General features: G+C 37.7%; 2 protein-coding genes across 2 annotated transcripts; both read right to left on the bottom strand.

Annotated features, from left to right (window-relative positions):
• Positions 1-5,301: 5,301 nt before the first annotated feature.
• pdx1 (pancreatic and duodenal homeobox 1) lies at positions 5,302-11,878 on the bottom strand. The gene is made up of 2 exons (XM_036558452.1): positions 11,206-11,878; positions 5,302-5,964 (listed from the first exon to the last, which is right to left on the bottom strand). Exons 1-2 carry the CDS (start codon positions 11,588-11,590, stop codon positions 5,645-5,647), a joined length of 705 nt encoding a protein of 234 aa, XP_036414345.1. The 5' UTR covers positions 11,591-11,878; the 3' UTR covers positions 5,302-5,644.
• Positions 11,879-19,740: 7,862 nt separating this feature from the next.
• si:ch211-140b10.6 (protein POLR1D-like) lies at positions 19,741-24,839 on the bottom strand. The gene is made up of 3 exons (XM_036558679.1): positions 24,708-24,839; positions 23,029-23,103; positions 19,741-21,006 (listed from the first exon to the last, which is right to left on the bottom strand). The coding sequence occupies exons 1-3, from the start codon at positions 24,737-24,739 to the stop codon at positions 20,655-20,657; spliced, it is 459 nt and encodes a 152-aa protein (XP_036414572.1). The 5' UTR covers positions 24,740-24,839; the 3' UTR covers positions 19,741-20,654.
• Positions 24,840-24,853: the final 14 nt, after the last annotated feature.

The following is a 24,853-nucleotide window of genomic DNA, read 5'->3' as shown; positions in this document are numbered from 1 at the left end:
TGTGTTTGCGGTAAAATGCAAGGAACGCAATCCCTTTACCTACCACCACGGCCCCTTAGGGTCACCGCAGTTTTACATACAAACTGAAAACTGTCGACTTAAAATAAATGAATTAGCTTTCTGCTATCTGCTCAGCCTACTAGTGAGGGCAGAATCCAATAGAAAGAGAATATAATGTGTTAAAGGCGATTAAAGCAAGTCTGTCAGGAGCAGACAGTGATGTATAACTGACAGTTCGTTATCTGGCTGCATTTTATGGGAACAGATTTCAACTCTTACTAACTAGACTTTTTCAAGGAGTCATTATGAAGCCACAGTCCCAGGTCTACTGAAGCTCTGCGCTATGTATGCTTGTAGCATCGCTGTTCTTGCCGTAATTTCATCTTCACTCGGCTGTACTGACAGCTGCGAACTGCACTTGTCCCAGAACACCCCAGAATCATTTAATGGGACAAAATAATTACTTAAAAAGTGAGCACACTTTCTTTGACTTCTCTAAAAATGGGAACAAACAACACTTTCCTAACCCACAAATCAACAATTCCCTAACCGGAGGTTACAGCCATAATCTCGGCACACAGTGCTCACGTAAATGATAGGCTGATCATTTACGTTGATCCAGAGAGAATAAATTGCACTGAAAAGTTTCAATTGTGTTCCATCCACAGTTGAACTTTATGCTGAGGTAACAAGTTCTATGTATACTGACTCTACTCAATTTCATTGAATGGAAATGTGTGGCATAATTGAATTAAGTTCATATAACAATTTTTTTAGTATGTAGAATTTGTAGCACTTTGACTGTGAAAAGATCTTTATTTACAGTGTTAATAATACATACATGCTTATTTTACAATGTAATATGCGAAAGAGCATCAGAATTCTTCTGTGTTTGTTAATTCACTTGTCATTTGAGTCAGTTCCTGCATAATTCAGTCATTGAGATGTAAATAAAGTCATTCAAAGTGGTTTGATGTGAAATGGTTCATTGTAGAGAAACAGACTGATTTCTTTACAGTGGTGGTGATAGGAACCAGGGGTCACGTGTCTATAACTGGAATATAGCCATTTTATTTACTATTCAAAACCACCAGTGAATCATCAGAGTGCTTTTGTGTAATGTTGATGATGGTGAAATAGTTATAAATCTTAAAATATATGTTTTTTTGGGGGGGGACTGTATATAACACCCTGTGTCTTGTATATTTATCTATATATGTCTCTTCACCCGGCATATGCCTCTCCACCATGAATGCATTTAATAAATATGTTGTAGGCCAATGCTATGTCTCAAAACTATCATAAAACAGTGCATCTGGCATCAGGCAGCGTATTCCAATAACCTTTTTTAGGTATCTTTTAGAGGCATTAAACTCTTCTGACGTCTGGCTCCTATCAGCACCACTGCCAGCAGCACCAAGTCAGCACCGTTCTGACTTGGTAGGTTCTAGAACAGAGGATTTCACACCAAACAGTGTGTCTAAATGATGTTTACATCTTAACAATGAAATTATTAGCATTTTTTTTAAACTTGACGGAATTCCCCTTGAATGAATTGGGCTGTTTTTTAGGATGAAGCCTCTTATTTGTCTTGTGAACGTCTGAACATCATAAAAACAGGTCATTGTTTGACTTTATTTCACAAATCCTTTACCTGTAATAAAATGCATGTGACAGTACATTAAACTACAGGCTACACTGATTATTCAAAGTGATCAAGATCATTGATCCTCTGCCAGGTTACATTAGAGTGGAGTCAGGTATTCAAGAGCTTTAGATAATAGTGGACACTGAAAAACAGAAATACTGTAAATGGAAACATTAAATTACAGGAATCATTTTAGTGGAAAAGAATGACTCTACTCTAAAGCCTAATATGTTTCATTCCTAAAAATTCCTGTGCACTACAACCTGTATCCACCCCACTAAGGCCACAGCCTTTGAAAAGATTTAGATATCTGATGGAGTAAAGTAAAAAAAAAAATAAGTGCTGAATGTTTTGGTCACATGTTCTCACATATTAAAATGTTTCACCTGTTCTACCACAATAAAAAATCTACACAATGAAAATCCCATCTTGCTGATGTACAGTTAGAGACTGTAGCCCATCTGTTGATGCAGAGTTAGTGTTAGTCATCCTCTAGCTCTTCATCAGTGCAAACTGTGTAGCAACCAGGGTTAGAATGGGGGAGGGGTCCCAGACCGAATTGACCAAGACAGACAGAATTGTTCTTGGGGGTGTCCCATGTCATTTTCTTAAATAAAATGTGAATTATCTGACAAAATGAGTTCCCTCACACAAGGTTTTCATTGTGTACAGCATTAGATTCCTCCCTCTGAATAAACTATAAACTCATACAGCCTAAATTCTTAACGTAACCATTACAGTCCAGGGACTCACTTCAGTCTCTCTTCAGTTTAAAGCTGGTGAACGTTAAAGCTCAAGCGCACCTCAAACTGCTTCAGGTACTTTTGACTTCAAGGGGAATTTACTTCAAAAATTCTACATAATTAAATTGTAAGATGTCAACAGAGTGATTCCAAGTGGTTTGATGTGAAAGGCTTCATTCTAGAGCCCATGTGTCAAACATAAGGCCAGTGGGGCAAGTCAGGCTCATGGCGCAATCATATTTGGCCTGCAAAATTATTTCAGTTTTCTATTAATAATAGCCCATTTCATCATGAGCTGCAGTACAGTCCCCAGCATGCACTGCAATGTAAAGTTTTATAAAACCTACTGTACATTGGGGACATTTAAGGTCTAACAGTTTATCTGTTTAATCTGTTTAACAGTTGTCTGCAGATAATGTAGTCTAGTGTTTTATATAAAACAATTTGTTTTTTTTTAAAATAATTTTTGAATCATTCAAGTATTCAGTGGTTATTTTTTGCCGTTGTAGTTTTGGCGTATTTTGAATAAACACAGTGGCCAGTTGGGGTCAGGGCAAAATGTTAAGCAAAAATGAAATAAAAACACAGCTGGCCCATGGATTTGTTGAGATTTTTAATATGGCTCTTTTAGTGGTTGAACTTCCCTGCGCTAAAGAAACATATGAAGTCAGAATTTTTCACACTGGTGGTGATAGGAACCAGATGTCTGAAGCATTTAATGCCTCTATCAGCAACATCACAGAAAGTTATAACATGAAAAGGTTACGAGTACGCCGCCTGATGTCAGATACAATGTTTTACGACAGATTTGAGATAAAAAGTGTTTTTAAGATCCAAATATGCTTTTGTTAGCAAACAGTTTTCATTTTAGACTGATTGAGAACACGCAATGGGTAATGTTCACACCAGCCCATCGCATCATGTAATAACAGGCCCACCCAAAGCCATGTCTGGCCCCCATAAGTAAAACTGAATGGCCCCTCTCATACCTGAAGTCAAGATTTCTCACAGGTCTGATCTGATATCTGTATTTTTGTAGATAGTTCATACAGTGCGCACTTCAAACACTTTAAAGTAAGTACCAGTCTTACTGCGGTAAGATACTCTAGGCTGCTGTTTACTTTAAATACTGCAGTAAAATCACTCCATTCATTTTCAGATGTGCATATGTATTAGAGTTTTGTTTGAATGACAGTTTTTAGTGTATTTAATATTGACCGGTGTGGCGATTTTGCTTGATTTGGCTATTTTGGACTGCTAATCTGAAATAATCAGTTTGTAGTGTTGCGAATATGATATGAGTTCATATGGCTGTAAAAAGCATGCCGTAGTCTGTTACTGCTAAAGGCTGCTTAATGCTTTCCGTATTGATGAGTTAGCCAGGGCCGTAGCCAAGGGGTGGCCTGGGGTGGCCAGTGCTACCCTGGAATGAAGTATGGCCACCCCATTTATGGAAAGTGAGATAGTCAGCCACCATCAACATAACTTCAATTACCAAATAGTTACCAATCAATTCTAAGAGTCTGATGATGCTGCATTCAATAATAAGTGTCTCTTGCTGTGATAGGCAAATTTGTTGACCAAAAAGGCCAGTAAATGTGTTCTTTGTCTTTCAGTTTTCTTTTAGCTATAGCTGTGTCACTGTAATATTTTATTCATGTGGAAATGATGGATTGATTTATTGATGTACAGAGAAAAGCAGGCATCGCTTTTTAGGCCATTTTAATAAATTAAGGCTGTTATTTAGTCTTTTCTAGCTGTGTGCCACACCAGTAGCATCTCTATGTCTCACCTGCCCACCCCATTCTAAAAGTTCTAGCTAGTTAGCATAATATCAGTTTATGCTGGATCAAACTGGACCGGGTTTAGCCAATACCGAACCATTAAAATATTACAGGATTGGCTCTGATTCCCTAATATTTTCTTTTTGAGGAACTTCAGATACTTTGAGAAAGTTCCTTTCAGAAACTTTGAGGCAAAATATTATTTCACTCTGTTATGTTTTATGATCACAACAATGGGTCTCTTGGGGTCTGCCTAGTAGCTGGGCCCCTGAAAGCCCCCATCCACTTCACTTATGGGGGGCTATGTGTGATAACATGCATTTTTCTGCTGACAACTAAATCCAATTTCTTAATGATATATATACCTAAATAATATATCTTAATAATTAAGTGAGGAATAAATAAGCTATTAGACCTACTTGCCGTGTCTGCTTGTCAGCTTCTAAGTGTAAGAGTCCTTTTTATTGATATGGTTATAGAGTTAAATGACGTCTGCCTTGTAATACTTGCAAAAACAATAAACCTCACAAAAATATACTGTGAAAATATATAAATATACAATAAAGCTATAGGTCACCTCATAGCACAGGAACCCCCCCCCCTAAGATCTATGCCACAATTCGAACCCTGGCAGCTACAGATGGGCTACAGTAACTGTACACCTGAAAAGTGGTTCTATAATGCGTGTGGTCAGTGAGAGGAAGTACAAGATAGGGGGGTTTCTAATAAAGTGGACGGTCGGGACAAAACCTTGTATCTCCTTTTTTTTTCACATTTTTTCTTTTTTGACACAGTTTCAAATGCCAGCTGCCCTTTATACTGTGCCAAGATTGCATGATACATGGACAAATGGAACCGTCCAAAATCACTTGGAATAAATAAATTCTGCATTGACTTCAATTAAAAGATGAGAATTTTCTCTCTCCTGTAAAGCGGCTGTTCTGGAGATCAGAGGTTTTGTTCCAACAGTGAGGGTACACTCTTAAAAAAGATGGTTCTTCAAGGGTTCTTTAGTAAACAGAATGGTTCTATTTAGAGCCATGAGTTCTATAAAGAACCATTTCCTGTTTAAATGGCTCTTTCAATTGATGGAGAATGTGTTGTATATGGTTCAATATAGAACCTTTTTTAAATGGTTCTATGGAGCACCGAAGGGGTTCTTCTTTTCTTAAAAGCTTGACAGAACCGTTTTTGGTGCTAATAGGACTATTTTCAGAAAAGGTTCTATATAGAACCATATACAACACATTCTCCATCCAAAGAACCATTAAACACGAAAAGGCTCTACATAGAACTCATGGTTCTAAACAGAACCATTCCCTTTACCAAAGATAAAGTGTGTATGTAATAATGTTGAATGCTGCCCTCTAGTGGCCAAAGCGCAGAGGCGCAGCTTCATCACAGTATCAGAAACGCCGCTCAGGCGCCAGTCAGTCTGCGCGCGCGCACGTGTGTGTGTGAGTGTGTGTTTAGGCCGGGTCTCGTGGAGCTGGAGGCGCGCAGGATGGCGTTGTGTCTTCGTCCTCGTGCTCTCCGGATGTGACGGAGGCGTCCTGCTCGGGGTCCGCGCGCCGCCGCCGTTCCTCCTCCTTCTTCCACTTCATGCGGCGGTTCTGGAACCAGATCTTAATGTGGCGCTCGGTGAGGCGCAGCGTGAGCGCGAGCTCCACCCGCCGCGGCCGCGAGATGTAGCGGTTATACAGGAACTCCTTCTCCAGCTCCAGCAGCTGCGCGCGCGTGTAGGCCGTCCGCGTGCGCTTATTCTCCTCCACCTCCGCGGGGTACGGACCTGCGGGGCAGTACAGGGGTCGGGGAGAGGAGGGGGGGGTTACTGCAGGGACAGGCAGAACCTCTTTATTCAGCGCACGTGTCAACATGAATTCCAATATAAATGTAGAAAAATATATAAAGTACACAAAATGATCTACTAGTAACATTAAACCTTTAGGGAAAGGGAGCTCGAGGTGCAGTAGACTATAAAGGGGGCAATAGAACATTATTAAGGGCAATAGAGAGTGCGGGGTCGTAGAGCATGGGGGTGCAATAGAACATGGAGAATACTACAGTATGGGGGCAGGAGAGCTTGAGAGAGGCAGAGGGAATGAGGAACAGTAGAGCACATGGGACAACAGAAGTTGAGAAGTAGGGCAACATAACATGAGGGCAATAGATAATGAGGGGCAGTAGAACACAGGGGTCAACAGAACACAGAATACTAGAGCATGGGGGCAATAGAGAATGGGGGGCAGTAGAGCACAGGGGGGAACAGAACTTGAGGAGGGAACAATAGAACATGGAGAATCATAGAATATGGAGGCAATAGAGCTTGAGGTGGGCAAAAGAGCATGAGGAGGGAAATAGAAAATGAGGGGCAGTGGAGTAAAGGGGCAATAGAACATGGGGAGCAATAGAGCATTGGGGACAATGGCATGAGAGGGTCAATAGAGTATGGGGTAGAAGAGCATAGTGGGGGTGCAATAGATAATTGGAGGCACTAGATGGTACATAATAGAAAATGGAGCAACATAGCAGAAGGGGGCAGTACAGCATGAGAGAAGCAACAGAGCTTTGGGGGCCAAGCATCAGGGGTTGGGGCTCCTGAATGAGTGCTTACAGTGTTGCATTAATGTCTGAATTCTAAAGAAATATTTAGATTTTTGTTCTCATAACTGTTGCCTCTTTGGTTATATTAGCGGAGAGTCACTGTTGTTCAGGTACCATAATAATCTTTATGTGCATTGTGTTGTTAAAACCATGTTGCTTTAAGGCAACAAATCAGTAGTGGTCATTTGTGTCTGGTTAAACTGTCCATTTTGTTAATGATAATTCAATACTGTAGGTTTACATTCATCACTGGGGATTTTGCTGTGTAGGTTCTGCACTACAGGTTTTAACTATATATATATTATTTGCATTGTTGACATTGCAACTTTCTCTACAATGAACCATTTCACACCAAACCACTCTGAATGACTTTATTTACATCTCAATGATTAAATTATGTGCAAAGTTTTAAAAATGGGTAGAATTCCTTTTTAAGTGCAAGATAGGCCTGACTGATAAAGCCAGTGGTCAGATTTAATTGTGAATCTAAAAAAATATATGCAGGTACAAAAAGAACAGAGTGTTTTGAGTTAATTTGTCATTTTGGTTTATCTTATTATTGTATATGAATTATATTGACTTAATATTAAAATTTATTTTAATATTGTTGCTGAGCAGGCAAGGCCAATAGATTCAAAACAACACTGGTACAGCAAAAGTAATGTATCATAACTGTAAGGTTTGTTCCTGTGGAATAGGGAACTTGTCTGTGAGTAAAGTGGCTAAATCCATCCTCTGGTAAAAGTGTTGCAGCAATAATGAAGTAATAACTCAAGTAGAAGTAAATGTAATTGTCAAAAACAAGTCATCAGTACTACAGAATATAGGTCACTGTAGAGTTTCAGTGAGACTTTTAGTGTAGTGTAGTGTATCCAGTATCTATTAGCTTAATAAAGTTTGTTAGGTTCTACTGTTTTTTGGACCTTTTCTAAAATAAAATACAAAAGGCAAGTTTATTTGTAAAACACCTTTCATACACAGCAGCAATGCAAAGTGCTTCACACGCACTCATTAAAAAATATTAAACGATCCTGAGATCTAACACCTCAAAAAGGTGCTAAAGACAAAAGACAATAAATTAGAAAATAAAATAAGGCAATAAAATAAATTTAAATAGTGCTAAGATAAAAAAAGGCACAGGAATACAAGAATGTCTTTAAACTGGACTTAAAGGTGGCTACATTTGGAGCACATCTGACCTCGTCTGAAACTTTGTTCCAGCAGTTGGCAGAATAGTGACTGAATGCTGCCTCACCCTGTTTGGTTATTATTCTGGACAGTACTTACTGACTGGTCCCCAGTGATTGGAGAGGCCTATTGGGTCCATATACTTCAAGCAGATCAGCGATTCATTTTGGTTGAAGGCCATTCAGAGATGTATATACAATTAGAAGCACTTTAAAGTCAGTTCTGTAGTTAATTGGTGGCCAGTGCAGTGAATGGAGGATTGGAGTAAAGTGCTCGGATCTTGTAAGCATTCTAGCAGCTGCATTTTGAATAAGCTGTAACTGTCTGATTGTGGTCTTGGGAAAGCCAGTAAAAAGACCATTAAGCTCTGAAGTGAACAACAGTAAAGCGATCCAGCACCTAAATCCAAATAAAGGAACTAGGAACTAACTAAATGTAAAGGAGTGAAAATTAGGTTAATTTATTTATAACATACTGGGGAAAAATAAAAAAAAACATAAAAAGTGTCCCGTGCAGAAATTATGGCACATTTTATATTTTTATATTTTTATGTTTAACTCAGAAAATAAATAGAAACGGCGTGCTCAAATTAGCAGAACATGCCACATTTAAGGATTTGTTAACTTATTTTCACTCAGAAAATCAACAAAATGTGTAATTTGACTAGAGACTTTTGTCCAAATTTGTGCATACGATGGTATAGCCAAGTAGAAGTCATTTGAAAATGCTTAAAAAACTGTTTAACTTGTACTTTAGTACATGAAACTGAGTGTCTGGAATGTTTACTTATTTGTTTACTCACTTTATTTCCCATGCCTAATCATTTGCAGCTGGAATGGTGTTAAATGAATTCAATAAAAAACAAAATCAGTCCACATCAGTGTTGCCTACTGCACATTAAAACCAGTCAGATCCTGCTGATGTGCATAGATGTTAAGGGCCTGTTTTAGACGTGGTTGTAGTTGGCAAAGCATTATTTTTAACATGTCCTTCACACACATTTGAATCAAACAGACACAAAGAAATAAAGGACACAAAGCTACAGCAGCTTTATCCAACTACTGATACGCTGTTTTCTTTCATTCATGTTACTTGACAAACGCATGAGAGTGAAACTGAGTGAGTTGAATTGTGTCAGTGCAATACAGTGAATTGTCTGTGTTTGTTTGGTCAGTGCAGCCTTTACTATTGGCTCATCTATTTGCATATTGCTTTACTTGTTTTATTGTATTATTTTCCTAACCTACCTTCACCTGTGTGCACTTTTCTTCTAGTTTCTGGTTACCCGTCTAGCTTTGCTCATGTAGGCTGTTGCCGTGTGCCCTGCTTCTTAACAGCGTAAAAGGGAATCCCACAGATTTTTACATTTTTTTGCAAAAGTTAATTATTGCAATGTAAACAAAATCGTTGAGAGTGGTTTACTGTGAAATGCTCCGTTTTAGAGAAACTTGCTGAGACTGAATTGTTCACAGTGGTGGCGATAGGAACCAGACGTCTGAAGAGTTTAATGCATCCGAAAGCTCCCTCACAGAAGGTTATTACATGAAAGGGTTAGGAATATGCTGCCTGATGCCCAAGACATTGTTTTATGATAATTTTGAGTTAAGATTTATATTTTTTGAATATTGATTCACTGCAGTGAGGTTTGTACAGGGTGTTCTAAGGCAACGTGGTCCTCAAAGAAAATGAATTCTTTCAGATTTATCACTATTTCCTTTATCAATTATACATATAAAACCTCAGAAGACACTTCTAGTATGTTGACCAGTGGTTTTGGATAGTAAATAAAATGATTATATTTGCATTGCAGACATTGCAGATCCCATCACCACCATTGCAGACAGAGCGCTGAGTCAGTACGTTTCTCTAGAATAGAGCATTTCACATCAAACCACTCTGAATTTTTAACAATTAGACAGAATTTTTTTTAAGTTGGTAGAATTCTCCTTTAAACATACTACGTTGATTCTTATTACTTTCATTAAAGCTAACCATATTATGTTGAACGTAGGAGTCACACAAAATCACTTTTGTGTGATTTTCGTGCATTGATTGAGTGCTTGTTACTCGGTCAAGTCTCTTTGAAGCTACTTAAGAGAGTTGCATGGAACCAGTTGATATAATGTTGTGAAAATAAATTCAACATTTTATTTGTTTTATTTGGTAAAAACATAAATATCATAAATTTTACAACCTACTGAAAGTGACTGTGATTTAAGACTTTTTATTTGCAGGTTTGTGTAGATTTCCCAGTGCTGTTCAGACAAAACTGTAATCTGTTTTTTAACTGCAAACCTATCATGCTACTTTTTAAAGTTACACCAGATCATTTTTAAAAGTGTGTCACAAGTGTAAAGAATCAACACACAATTTCTTTAACTATTAAACTATTTAGCAAATATGTTGTATGTGAATTAAACTTTATATTAAGCAAATCAAGAATTAAGATGACGTTACAGAATTTTAGAGCATTTTACAGTGACCCTATGAGCAAGTAAGTTCATTCTACCTGTCATCGGCCAAGCGGTGAACTGACTAACGAGAAAAACTAATAACGTTAGACTTAAAGAATTTGAAGGCCTAAATTTTAGGGATTATAATCCGGCCGTAATGACCTGTTGAACCCTGTATATATATTACCCATGTATTAATCTTAAGAGCTGTTATCCAGTAACCACCATAAATTACTCCATAACTGAAACAAGACTATATGTAAGTTCTACAGTTATGAGACCGAGGAACTAAAAAGTAAATTTAGATAAATTTCAAGTTACGTCTACTACCTGATAGATTTTAGAGATTTTAAATTAGCTAATATATTATTTCTACATTCTGAAAATAGAACGTACCACTCTTTTAGCTCCTTTCAATGGATGGTTCTTTACAGAACCGTGTGTGAGTGTGCAGAACCCTTTTTGAAGTTTAAGAACCTCCGTATAAGTTTTAGAACTCTTAAGAACCCTTAAACAGAACTTTTACATTATGCGCCGATTCTTTAAACACTCTTTTTCAAACATAGTTCTTGAAACAGTAGTTCTTCTCTGGCTTTGTGCAAAGAACCCTTTGTGGCACCTTCATACATGAAGTAGAACTTAGATTCTGTGGTTCTAGAAATATTTGCCCTTTTGCTGAACTATAAAATAAGCTATATGATTATCTTTATACTGAACTTTGTAGGAAGTTGTACTATTATCATTTACAGTGAGGTAGCAATTAATGGCCAAAGTACACAGCTCACCCGTCCACTGTCCCTTCCAGGCGTGCGCATGAGATTTTGTCGATTTCATCCAAGGGAATGGAAGATGGCACCTGTTCCTATCCACACAGAGGTCCAGGGAGTCTCCGTAACCTCCGAAGGGCTGCAGGGTGGTCTGTTGGGTGGGCGGATGGTGAAGGTGGCCCATTGGCAGATCTTCTCTGGTGGGCACATAGGACGAAAGATCAGGGACGTTATGCTGCTCCTGGATGGCCAGGGACGGCGAAGTGTAGAGGGTCTGACCCTGTCTGCCCATGTAGAGACACGGCGGGGGGCTCTGGCTGTAGTCCTCGGTGTGGGGCCTCTGATAGGCACAGGAATCTTTGTAGATCTGGCCAGCCGAGTAGTAATTCTCTTCTCGATTCATTCCTGCCACTGCCTGGCCCTGCAGACACAGACCTGTGCTCTACCTGCACTCTGGCGCCGCTTTAGGCCCTCACAGGTGTGTCCATCCGCACCATGTGACCCTGCTTCACCCGGCCATTGGTGTCACTGTTTACACAAAAGGCCAACAGCAGTTTTTTTCCCTCCCGGCTTGCCCCACGGTTCACCAATAATTGAACAGGACCGGCCATGTTCAGATCAATGGCTTTAACAAACATGTCTGTTTGCCCATGACTAGCACGGCTACACCTGCAGTCGCCTCCTACATCTGTGCGCTGTTACACCAGAGGCGTAATGTGTCACACACGTGCGGCAAAAGGTGGTTAAAACAGTGTCAGATTTGTGTGTGTTATGCAACAGCAAATACACCACAAAAATACACTGTTATCAATCGATTCACGTTGTTAGAGTAATTGGCTTATCAAGACTGTGGATAAGGGAAAGAAATCAATGGTCACAGATGGACAGTAATAACGCAGCCCTGAAGTTTGCAAACCTAGAAAGGAAGACAAATTCAGATCAGTTCAATTCATGTTATAGTTCTTTTGACAGTGGGTGTCATCACAAGCAGCTTTACAGAAACCCAGGGCCCCTTAGCGAGCAAGCCAAAGGCAACAGTGGCAAAGAAAACTTAAAAAGGCAAGAAGAAGAAACACTGAGAAAAGAACCCATTCTCTTCCGACACTGGACAGCATAAAAATAACACAAAATCTTCAGATTAACCAGTGAAAAACAATGACTTTTAGAAGTCTATCAGAGATTATCTAAAAAAAATTTTTTTTCATTTTATTTGTTAGTTTGTTAAAGATTCAAGAGTTTGTTAAAGATTCAGTCCATACGGTTCACATATGGAAACTAAGCTGCGAAAAGCAAGGTAGTGCAAAGTAAGAATTTCTTTGTTCAGTGCAACTGTCTGTTTCTCTGTGCATATGACAAACTCTTGAATATTCTTGATATAAACATAAATCTTGAATATAGTATATAAACATTGTTCAAATTTCGAGCCGTTCACTCCCCAGTCCATACAGTTCTTGTATGGAAATTCAATATGGAATTCATTGTTGTGACTTCGTGAAAACCAGCACATTGTCACATATCCGCCTATTCAGCCTTCAGCCCTGCCCATTCACGCTGAAGTTATAAGGAATGTTTCAGCCTGGACGGCTTTTTGAATGACGCAGAATGTACAACAGAGGTCTTTCACTTATATTAAAGGCACTGTAAGAAAAAAACACTGTTAAATCAAGGATAAAAAACAAGCATAAAGACAGTTTGGAAAATGGTTGTGTAAAACAAAATCCAGCAGTTTTTGGTACAAAAGTTCATGTGAATGTTATAAGTGAACCTCAGGGGAAAAATAAAATACAATATAAATGGAGGATATGGGTATGAACAGGTAAAAAAGAAAAAAGTTGTGATGTGTGAAATCAAAAGATAAATAGCAACTTTCATTTCAACTCAGACATACTTCAGAGAAGTTTTAACAGGGTTGGTTTTGGTCATTTATTTATTTATTTACTTTTTATTGTTTATTAATTTTATTTCTATAGCAAATTTAATCATTGAAATACACAGTGTGCCGCTTGCTTTTTGGTTAATTACTTTGTTACTTGGTTTTTTGGTTTTGTTTTTGTTCATGTTTGTATTTTCTTTCCTGATTACAAATAATGAAGTATTAATTAGTTTCCATTCTTGCATACAAAATACCAGAACTGGGGTGGGTAAAGGGGCCCCCAAGTAGGATGTTGCAAAGACCCCCAAATTTTCAGAAAGGCTATTGAGTTTTTCAGAGCATTGGCAACAATTCCATTTAACATAATGACAAATTGTAGCACACAACTCAGTCTTTGTCAAAATATGGACATTCAGAATGACTGAATAATTTGATAAAATATTTACCTGTATGTGTGTGAAAGGTCACACTGTGAGGATAGGTTGTAGTTTTTGTTGTGTAATGAAGTTAATGTTCGCATGCTGGAAAAGTTCCTGTCATTTCCAGTCTTCTGAGTTTCGATTAGCTACAGTTATGTAGTCCAGCTTGTTAGCGTAGCATTTTAAACTGGAGCGACTCTAAACTGTGACCTAAATTCATAAGACTGAATGGGATTTATGCCAGTGTTCTGTAAAGCTTGTCCGACATCGCAACAGTTGCTACGCAAGAATGCATTTGTGGGCAGAACATGGAAAAGTCCATTAAGACAAGATAGTGTAGGACAGTCCTAAAAGTATAATGCAATAAACATTGCAACATAGTGCAAAATGAGTCACGGTTGGAGAAGAAGGCAGTACAGGTCACGGGTATGTTGGCGTGAGACTCCTAAAATGCACACATGAAATGGGCCATTTAACTCAGTCCCATGTAGAGTCTGTTATGGACGCTGGCAACAATCAGCAGAGCCCATTTCCCTCTCTAGCTGTTTCCCCAGTGCCTCCAGGTTTACCTGCCATTAGGCACGCCTGCCTCTCGCTCCATTAACCTAAAGCCCTCGTAGTTAAATAAAACCAAGATGTTCGGTGTAAACCAATTATCATGGAGTGCGAAAGGGAACTCAATTAGGCCAGGATGGACACATCCAACATGAGGTGCGTGTGCTGAGCAATCACATTTTGCAGGTCAAAATGTCATAACTAAGACAGCGTCATATAAAATGTACATTACAATGTCTGAGAATCGCTGAAAGTGCGCTTCACCTTTTAAACCGCGTCTGGCTGCCTCGAGACCATCTGTGATACAATGCTGTGTTTGCATGGACCTCTTCAAAAGCAATCATGGCACTTTTTCTCATATCTAAATGGGCCTCTCATGCTCTGCCATAAAAGTTCGAGTAAACCCATTCCTCTCACACCAGGCCATGGAACGACGCTTAATGGTGTTTATATATGACTTTCGTTTTGAAAGGGAAGGAAATAGTTATCCGTGGCTATTGCCACAATGCTGGAGCCGGACAATGAGGTTTATGAAGCGTGAGTGAGACGCAGTTTGATGGGATATCCATGGAAGTTATGAGAGGCCTAATGGTCTTAAGTGATGTGTAATGTAGGCTCGCTCAGCCAACAAAGAAAATGCAGAAAAGTGCTGGTATATGACGTACAAATCAAAGTACTTAAAACGTACGCTCACAGAAAAAACTGTCACTGGGGTGGCACCCTCAATACTACGTCCTCAGTATCTTTTTTGAACGTAATTGTATCATATTGCATTGCAGTTGAATTGACACTTTGTACTTTGCACTTCAAGCTTTTATATTGAGTTTTCCTACTTAAAGCTGCACTATGTTAGATTTGGGGATTTGGAGACCTCTCTGGTGGAAATGTGTAATTGCATGCGATGTGCAGAAAAACATTGCGTAACGTTGGTTGTGCTTTGTTGGTTTAAAAAATCTATATTTATATTCATATCTATATTAAATATCTATATTCAGTGAATGTACAGTGCAAAACATGGTGAATAAATATGTTATTTTTTTAATTAACATTTATATGTCTGGTAAAATTAAATGTGAATTTTTTCATGTGGAAATTTACTATACATTACTGGTTACTGAGTTACATTTCATTTACAGTTATTATGTAAAAATACATTAAATTATTACATATTACAGCAGTTACAGCTACAGTAATCTTGAGGTCCAAATAACTGTATTATCAGTACACAGTTGCTATTTTACAGTAAATTACTGTTTTAGCCAGTAATTCTACAGTAAGTTGTAGAAAATAATATGAATTTGTGGTCTAATGAAGTTTATTGATAAACTATTGTTTGTACTGTGCTGAATGACACGGTTTATAATGAAGGAAGTTATGAAAAAGGTCCTTATATTTTAAAAAAGCAACGAAGCAACTCCTTAAAATGATTATCATCTACTAAAAAAGTTAACCCAAATTAAACAGGCTGTTTTTGTTACTGTGCTCTTAAGACTTAATGAGCTCTTTTCTCATTGGCTGTCCTGTATTGTGCCTCATTTGACAAGCAGCCCAGAATCTTATAACTTCAACAGCGTCCATGGACGGGGCTAAACTGATGAACAGGTTGAATATGTGAATGTATGCAAATATGTTGGTATGGACTGGGGGAGATCGGTATATGGTATGTTTTGTTAAACTTCAACATTGTTTACATTCTGCATCAAACCCTTTGCAAAAAGTGATGGAAAATTATTTTCCCCATTATATAGGCCCTTTAAGATGTTTTATGCAATATTTCAAGTTTTTTTGAGAAAGCAAGATGTTAGTAAATGATAGTCATAAATAATTAATTCCTTGATAAGTAATTTACCTTGAGATTTGATCACAGTGTTTTAAATACGACCCATTCTAGATATTATTTTATTATGACTTGATTTTCAATGTTATATAGCTTTCTCAGTTACTTTAGACTCATCTACCGCTCTGTTCATCATTCTGGACACAATTAACATTTCTTTATCATTGTTTTCAGTTCCCTACAAAGAAATTAAAACATATGAATTTGAAATAGCATCATATTAGAAATACGTTATACCTTCAAAAAACTGGGTTTATATCAATGAAAACAGTGATTCTGATTTTTTAAACAGTACTGTGTATTATTGTCTAATAGAATAAAGAAGAAAATGCAGATAGTTCCTGAACGCACTGCTTCACTAGGACCAAAGAATGAGACATCATGTAAAAGGACCTCTCATTATTTGTAGCGAATGTAAATATTAAATATTATATATTAAATATTATAAAATAAATGCAAGTTCATCCTTTCAGGCCAATGCTGGAGCACACTGGCTTGTAAATTATAGAAAATAAATACAAATATCAACTATTCAGCATAGTCAGGGTTACCTTTAGTGTATGTATGGTGACCTAAATGTTTGAGAATAAGGCCTAAAGCCAGTTTTTTCTCAAGTTCAGGTTTTATTATAAGTTCTGCGAATGGTCGGGAGGCCAGACGCATTACATGGAAAGCTTTTTACCTGCTTTTAAGACAATAAGCGCTCCGTCAGTCTGACAAGAACATACATAACCCATGTCAGTGTGAGGCGATAAAACCTGCTTACCTAGTGGCGACAACGAAAGCCTGGGCAAACAATGACCAGCGGAGAGTAATGTAAAAGCAATGATAATGACTTTTAAATTGAATTCAAAGTTGTCCATGGAAGAAGCATAACAGCGTAATAAATCACATCATTTGACAGAGGTTGCAAAATCTGTAAGGAGAGAACAAATCTTTAATAAATGAGCCTACCGGAGGAGCCTGAGTGGGGGAGCTGTCTGCTAACAAAAGTGGTCCTTTTAACCCCTTACATGGCCATCGGCAGGCCCAAAGTTTTATTACACACTTCTATAACCTAAGAATAGCTCAACCACTTTACATTCAAGTCCCTGTAGTTACTGAATAATAAGCCTTAGTCTGTAATAAGACTGGGATTTTAAGGGGTTAAATAAACCTCTCATGTTCTAAACGTCTTTGAGGATCTTGCAATCATGAATGTTCAAATGAAACAGATTGTTTTGCCTGTTTTATTTTTTCCTGAGGTCCTTTTTTTAATGTGGTGTTATGTACCAAAAACTGTGCTAATTCATACCTGACCGTTTTCCAACCTCTCCTTATCATTTAAATTTAACCAGGCTGTTTGGTTACTGCGCCTTTAAAACTGACATATGTTAATGAGCTCTGTTCTGACTGGCTGCCCTGGGTTGTGAAACACTCCTTAAAACTTTAATGCAAATATGCAGGGCTAAACTGCTGTAGGCTGAATTGGCAGATGTATGTAAATAAGTTGGCTGTCATGACATCACAGAAACAGAATTCAAAGCAGGCTGTTGTTTCAGCATAGATTCCAGACATGGGCTGTATGGCCTGGGAAGTGAATGGCATGTCTTGAAACTTTTACAAAGTACATTAAACTCTCATTTTAAACAAGAAAGGGCAATTCAGTTTTACATGATATGGACCCTTTAAAATAACTGAGTGAAAGGCCCGATCTTAATATTATAATTAGAGGTTATTACTATGGTAATTACTATTATATTAGTAGTAGTATTCTAATGTTCAGTACTTATTTAGCCGGTATTCTGTAACAACCTGCATGAGAGATCATAGAAACAGGCAAAATAAATATATGGACCATTCTACCATATTAGTTCAAACAGTGGTCCCACAGCAAAAAAAAAAAAGTTAAATATTCAGACCTTAGATATTTACAAGGACTATGTTATGGTCTGTTTAAACCCCCAGCATACAAAATCATCATTTATACTTTCTATTGGAGGTATCTTTCCCAAACCCTGACCCCTAAATTTACACTTAGAACACAATAACATTTATATTTTTTGAGTTTTTGTAAAGATCTTTTTGATTTCTTTTGAAGTGTAATTGAAAGATTTAGATTTATTATGAGTTTAATTTTTAAATTTAAAAAAATGTCACCGAAACACAGAGTTTTAGTCCATTGGCGGAGCCTTATTTTAGCCACAGGACGTGAGACTGTATCCCTGTCCCTCATGGCCACCTGGTAAACAATTAGATCCCATTGTTCTGAAGTAAATGTGTCCCAAAGTCTGAATATCATGTAACATTAAGAATTGTCACTAGAGGAACTTTCTGCAATTAAGTCTTTTTTGTGAAAAATATTAAGATTTTTTATGTGTACTGTTCAAAGCTGTGTTTGCTAGTCATGTACTGGCTAGTGTTTTTGAGTTCTGCTCAAAATTAGCTGAAGTTGTCACTACTGCAACATTTGGTAAAGTTTTGGTAGTGTTATGATTGTTTTGGTAGTGACAAAACTGTATCATTTATTTTTGTAAAATAAACATAATTTAGGTATGGGGTGATTCAAAGCAAAAAGATTTTAGTTTAAAGTCCAAGTCAGTTAAAAGTCCAAAATCTGTTTTTAACTTGGAACCAGGTTGATAGAACAATCCACGTATGAAGTGCAAGTTGACTGTTCAACTGCATCAATTTTGGAAGCCTAAAGAGTCAAACAGAAGACAGCATATTTTGAAGAAACACTATCCATATGGTCACCAGTAGGACTTTACAGAAAATATCCACTTGAGATTTTTCTGACCAATATTGTGATTACAATTTAAATGCGGTTATTAAATAAATTAAGTTGAAGGCCTTTTTCGTCAAAAAGATCAGCACATCCAATTTTTCACCCTGGAGGCTTGATTGCTGAATGTGTGTCAGATTTTCAGCTCATGAGTTCTGTGTTCTATATAATAATGTCAAATAAATAGGGGTAATCATTCAGCCCTGGTCATCAGAAGAACCAGCTTGACAGCACCTAATAATAATAGAAATGATTCTAATCGATTATATGCTACCATTCAAAAGTTCAAAACTTTGGGATCACTTGCCATGTTTAACATTTTTTGTTCATTTATATACAATAATAACTTACAATGCGGATTTCAATCCATCCATCATCTAAACCGCTTATCCTTCTGGGTCGCGGTGGGGTGCTGGAGACTATCCCAGCTGTCATTGGGCGGAAGGCAGGATACACCCTGGACAGGTCGCCAGTCCATCGCAGGGCTACAATGCGGATTTAAATATAAGAAATCATTCACCAAAAAGTATATTTAGATTTAGTGTTATTTAATATTTCAAGAATTCTGTGGTTTCATTAAGTTATTGAATGAGTTGTTATTAGGTAATGAACATTATACTGTATTTATCTATTTACCTTAATATTTTGTCAAGTTATTTCATCATTCTGGACACGTAACATTTCTACATTGTTATTTACAGCTTCTTAGTGTCCTACTAGTGACCTGATTGTAACATTTCACAGAATTAGCATGTTAGAATGATTTTATTTATCAATCTGCAACTAAATTGGTTTTATATTAAAGTCATTAAAATCTTTTGAACAGTAGTGTAATTATATTCTGTAATTATATTCAATGAATTATGTGCTCTTCTTTAACCACAGGCTATTTTCAAATCTAAATAAAAAAATAAATTACCTAAATCATTAATAAATATAGGAATAAATCAAAGTGAGGTAATAGATTTATACCTTTATCTTTTAAATATTAAGAATTTGCTGAATTTCTAAAAATTTAATCGAATTGTACTTGATGTTAGGGGTGGGCGATTTTCAAGATACACAATATGGATCACAATATTTCGACACACAGACACAACGCACTACTTGTGCCACATTTACAAACAGCCACAATATACTCAGAAACGCAAACTGTTTACCATGATAACTATAAAATATCTTCATATTGCCCACCTCTACTTAATGCCACTAAGCACAATACATTGCCACTGTAAAATCCCATAATGTACAGTGTATATGCTAAGGGCACTCCAATGTACAAAAGACTGGTCAATTCCTAATGTTTCTCTCTATCAGTTTATTCACTATTGTACCTTTAGGAATAATTAACAAGGAGTTTGGGACACCAAACTAAGCCATTTGACAGTGAATTGCCTATAAGAAAAAGAAGCAATTCATTACTTAATCAATCCCTGTACTTTGCTTGTTTTACTGACTGGCTCTCTGTGTTTATTTTTTACCAAAACATGTGGCACGAAAAACAAAAAGTAGTGATGGGCATGGCATATACAGGTATCAGCAATCCCAAATTCCTCTTAGTATTTGTTTCCTTAATCACTCAAGTAGGGTGTTCAGTTGAAAAATGAAACAGTGTATTGTATTTTCACAGACAACGTTGGGACACAGGTAGCTGACACATTAAGCAAAATGAAACACATCTAAAAGGAGGTGTATATGGAAAGTACAGAAATGCTACCTGCACACAATAAACACGTCAAACCTTCTGCACAATACATTGTGGAACATTTGAGTTCAATGTGGGATTTTGTTAAAAAATGTAAATATTCATACCAAAAATGTCTAAAGTGCCCAGTCCCACAAAAAATCAAATAGAAAAGGCTTAAAAACAATTAGATAGACCAGGGTACTGATGGAAGGAAGGTTTAAAAGAAATCTTGCATCCGCTGAGAGATGTGACAGTATGGGCAGCGATCTAGATGGATGATGATTTGCCCTCCAGTATATATTTCATAAGTTTATAAGTTTCCTGCATCATTTTCACGTCCTGTCCCTGGATTTCCTGAGCGCTGACCGGTCTCTGACAGGTGAGCGTGAGCGTGTCCTGTTTGAGTGGTGGGGCGAGTGTTCTCTGGATGCCAAAGCGTTCCTAGAGGAGGTGTGTTGTCTTTCAGACTGAGAATGAGAGCCAGTTTGTTCTTTCCTGTGTTCTCTGTCTTTCCTGTGGCTGCGCTCTTTCTCCTCACTGCGATAACGTTTATCTCCTTCACTCCTGCGCTCGTCTTCTCTCCTCGTTGTAGCTGTCTGGCCACCAGAGCGGCGCTCCAGAGCAGACGACCGGAGCGTGTTCAGCAGGAAACGTTTATTGGTGCTTCCTAGAGGGCACTTCATCCTACAAAACATCAAATAAATATATTTGAGCTACATAAATATTCTAAGGAAATAAATATCTGTAGTCTAAGCACACAAATAAATATACTTGAGTTATGAAATATATTACAGATTAAGTGAATGCCTTAGCCTAATGGCCAAAATATAACATCCTCATATGCAATAGGTAAAATGATGTATTGTTGTCATGCGAAGCAACTAAAATGGTATTGGGACCTAAACCCAGATCTAAGCTGATTTTCTCTATGACAGAAATGTTGTGTCTATGTTTTACTGTATAGACATTCTTCCTCTGGGCATCGCCAGATCCTCTGAATAATGAGGTTGTTAAGAAGCCAAAATATGGCTACTGCTGTATGCAAGCTAACACTGCTACGCACTGAATTGACATTTTAAGACTGTCAGCTTCACCAAAATTCCCCACACAAACCAGCAAGCTTTGTTAAATGTGGCAGTTAAGAGGCTTTGACAGTTTTACGCTGCAGTTTGAGTAGCTGGTTTTGGTAGATAATGTTGCTGAAGTTTAATAATCGACTTACCTTCATGCAACGTCATTTCGGCTAGCAGGAGAGTTAGCCTGCTTGTAGCATATGTAGCATTATTCATATTTTGACTTCGGAACAGCCTCATAATTCAGGAAAAAATGTACACAGGACAAAGTATATCTGCTTTTGAACATTACAGTTTACCACAGGACGCGACAGCAGTGATTTTTTATGAAAAACACATTCATTTCTGTCATAGAGAAAACCAGCATAGATCTGGAATTGCTATTTGGCCAGTCGCTTAATCTGACTAGCTCACATTTGAGTCTTTATTCTCTAAACATGTGTCAGTGGAGCTTTACTGAGCCAGAATTCAACCTGAGTTGTGGTACGTGAAGCTGTTTTAGCCTGCTTGCTAAGCTAGTGCTAATGAGGACAGTAGAGAAAAAGTAGCTTAGCCAACAGCTCCACACAACAGCACAGGTTCATTCTCTCACATTTGCATCTTTATCCTTTAAACTTGCGTCAGTGGTGCATTTTGTTGGAAATAAACCTGTGCTGTGGTGTGTGAAGCTGTTAGCATGCTAAGCTATTACTACCTGCTATTTGGATGATATATTACAAGCTTAGCCAGGACGCTAACAGTTCTAACTTACACACCATATTTAACAGTTTATTAGTTTGAGGTAAAATACATATTTTACACTGTTGTAATTTCAAACACCACCATAATTTATTTGTTTTAGCTAAAGGCTAACTGGACAGTCTTCCATGTTAGTGTCACTGCAGTGCTGAGAATGATCCACCACCCAAATAATATCTGCTCTGTGGTGGTCCTGTGGGGGTCCTGACCATTGAAGAGCAGTGTAAAAGGGGGCCTAACAAAGTGTGCAGAGAAACAGATGGACTACAGTCTGTAACTGTAGAACTACAAAGTGCTCCTAAAGTTAAGTGGGGCTGATAAAATAGACAATGAGTGTAGAAACAAGGAGGTGTACTTGATGAAGTGGGCGGTCGGTGTAGGTTAAAGCCTACACATGATGTACAAAAATAAGCTGATAGGTAGCATCAAAGTACAGAAGTACAGAGGAAGCCTGTGTTTTCAACAGAAAAATGTGATTTGCGCTTTGGTAAAACATTTGTCACAAATATCAATCTATATAATCATAATAAAATATTCAAGAATATTATTTAGGAAGAGTGGAACAAGTGAAAAAATCTAACAATGGGTAAAAATAAGATAATGGCATATTGGCTGACATCCAACAAGCTATTCATCACTATGCAGTTTATGTAAGTTACTGTAGACTGGTAGTTATTAATAACAGGCTCTCTGTAATTTTTTTTTATGATACACGCAGTTGCTCAGTTTTCTACAATTCTGATGATGCAATTTATCATGAAAGCAGTAACATATCATTAGATTTTCTCTCACTGCTTTAGCCCGTATTTAAAGTAATGATGCTTATTTTACACTGTAAATCCACAGAGGAAAATAAACACAGGTTGCAGACGGCCCTTAAAATATCCTGACTCACCACCCTGCAGGCCCCATGGTCTCTGCCCGCACTCTGGCTCTACTGGCCTCTTTCAGGAGTTCCTCAACCGCTCGTCTGTGAGGAGAAAAAAATAATTATTTCTTCAGTGTCCATAAAATGGACTACAGGAAATTAAAGCACGTGTGTGTCCTGCAACGACCCGGTCCAGGAGCTGAGTCATCATCTCTTACTGGCATCACCAACTGTCCCACAGCTGCTCTTTGACTACAGTTCAGAAACAGGTGCCCAAGGAACTTGCTGCCTCAGCGGCAAGAACGCACTCTGTTGCTCACACTCACTCTGATTCAGTGACAGATGTGGGTCGTAACTAGTTATATTTACTCAATTACATGAGCTCAGATTTTCAATTTTCAAATCAATACTTTTACTTCTACTCATGTATATTTGTGAGGAAAGCAATTTACTTTTTATTTAGTTACATTTTAGTCATTAACATTTAGCTTGGTTGCTCTACCCCCCTCTGATCAGTGGTCACCAACCCTGCAGCCCTAACTGGCTCTAGATAATGAATGTTTTCAGGAACACTGGATAGGCTGGATCTTCCAAAATCTTGAGATTTTGACATATTGAACTAAAAGAAAGTAAGTAATTATTCCAGAATAATAACAGACCAAGTCAAAATTTTGAGAACAATAAGTCATTAATTTAAGATACCATGTAAAAATTAAGTAAACATCAGTCATTATTTCAACACAGAAATGCAATATTAAAAAAGTCCTTATTTCAACAAAAAAAATCAATATTTAGATAAAATAAGTCATTCGAGATTGTCAATACTTTGAAAAAATAAATCAACATTTCAAGAAGCTACATAATCATGTTGCGATACTAAGCCAAAATTTTGACATGCTGCCTCCACAGAGACGCCTACTGAGCTCCCGAAGTGCCATTCTGGAAAAATTGCAATGACGCTGCACTCCCTTGCAATATTTTTGCATTCTCCCGCAAAAATTTTGTGTTCCCTTCCACAAGTTTGGAAAATCCATTGCATTTGGGAAGGAATGCAAAACGTTTGCGAGGGAATGCAAAGTCATTGCGAGAGAACGTAAAACTTTCGCAAGGGAACGCAAAACTATTGCGAAGGAACGTAATGTCATTCTTTAGAGCTCCATAAGACACAAAAATACTTAAGTGATTTTTTCTGCTCTAACTGGTGAGAGTGTATTTCAATACTTGATAACACACGAATAACGGCTGAGTGAATTAACGATAAAAAGCAGTACCTGCAGTGCTCGACTGTTCATGAACAGCATATTATTCGCGAGAAGAAATAAAATGTTTAATAAGTAATTTACACTGTATTGACATAAAGGTCTTTACACTAAAGTGATGGACATTAACTTCAGTTCCATTTGTAACGAAGCAGAAGCTAAAACTTAAAGTCACCAAACATCTCAGAAAAACAATTTAGACTATGTAGTTACAGAAGATCGCGAGCGCCACCGTGTAAGGTGACGTCTACTGATGTTAACATCTGTATGATCTGTATGATGTTAAAATCTTAACAAATGTAATACAGCCAAATCATTTAACTCTAATGTTCAGTTCTGTCCCTGTGGTGCTATCCAGCTAGCTAACATGGATTAGCCTAGCATTGCAGGTACACGTTCCCCATAAAAACGAATTGGAGCGTAGCGACGTCCTTTAAAGCCACCTACCTTTCCAACTGACTCTCATTATCCGCGTCCATCCCGCAAACGAGCGAAACTGACGTTTAATTATAGCTAACGATTTATATTTTTTGGAGACTACAAAAACTACAAACTGTTTTCATGCGGTGAGGACCCAATCAGGACCAATAGGT

The sequence above is a fragment of the Colossoma macropomum genome, unplaced genomic scaffold, assembly GCF_904425465.1.
Source record: "Colossoma macropomum unplaced genomic scaffold, Colossoma_macropomum, whole genome shotgun sequence".
NCBI classification, from domain to species: Eukaryota; Metazoa; Chordata; class Actinopteri; order Characiformes; family Serrasalmidae; genus Colossoma; species Colossoma macropomum.
The sequence above is the reverse complement of the archived record's forward strand: the minus strand, read 5'-3'. Positions and strand labels throughout refer to the sequence as shown.

Coding starts and splice junctions, on each gene's coding strand:
- si:ch211-140b10.6 (XM_036558679.1), bottom strand. CDS start 24,739: ATGGACGCGGATAATGAGAGTCAGTTGGAAAG. Junction 23,104..24,707: donor AATGAGAGTCAGTTGGAAAG/GTAGGTGGCTTT, acceptor TTCTCCTCACAG/ACGAGCGGTTGAGGAACTCC. Junction 21,007..23,028: donor ACCATGGGGCCTGCAGGGTG/GTGAGTCAGGAT, acceptor GATGTTTTGTAG/GATGAAGTGCCCTCTAGGAA.
- pdx1 (XM_036558452.1), bottom strand. CDS start 11,590: ATGAATCGAGAAGAGAATTACTACTCGGCTGGCCAGATCTACAAAGAT. Junction 5,965..11,205: donor CTGGAAGGGACAGTGGACGG/GTGAGCTGTGTA, acceptor ACTGCCCCGCAG/GTCCGTACCCCGCGGAGGTG.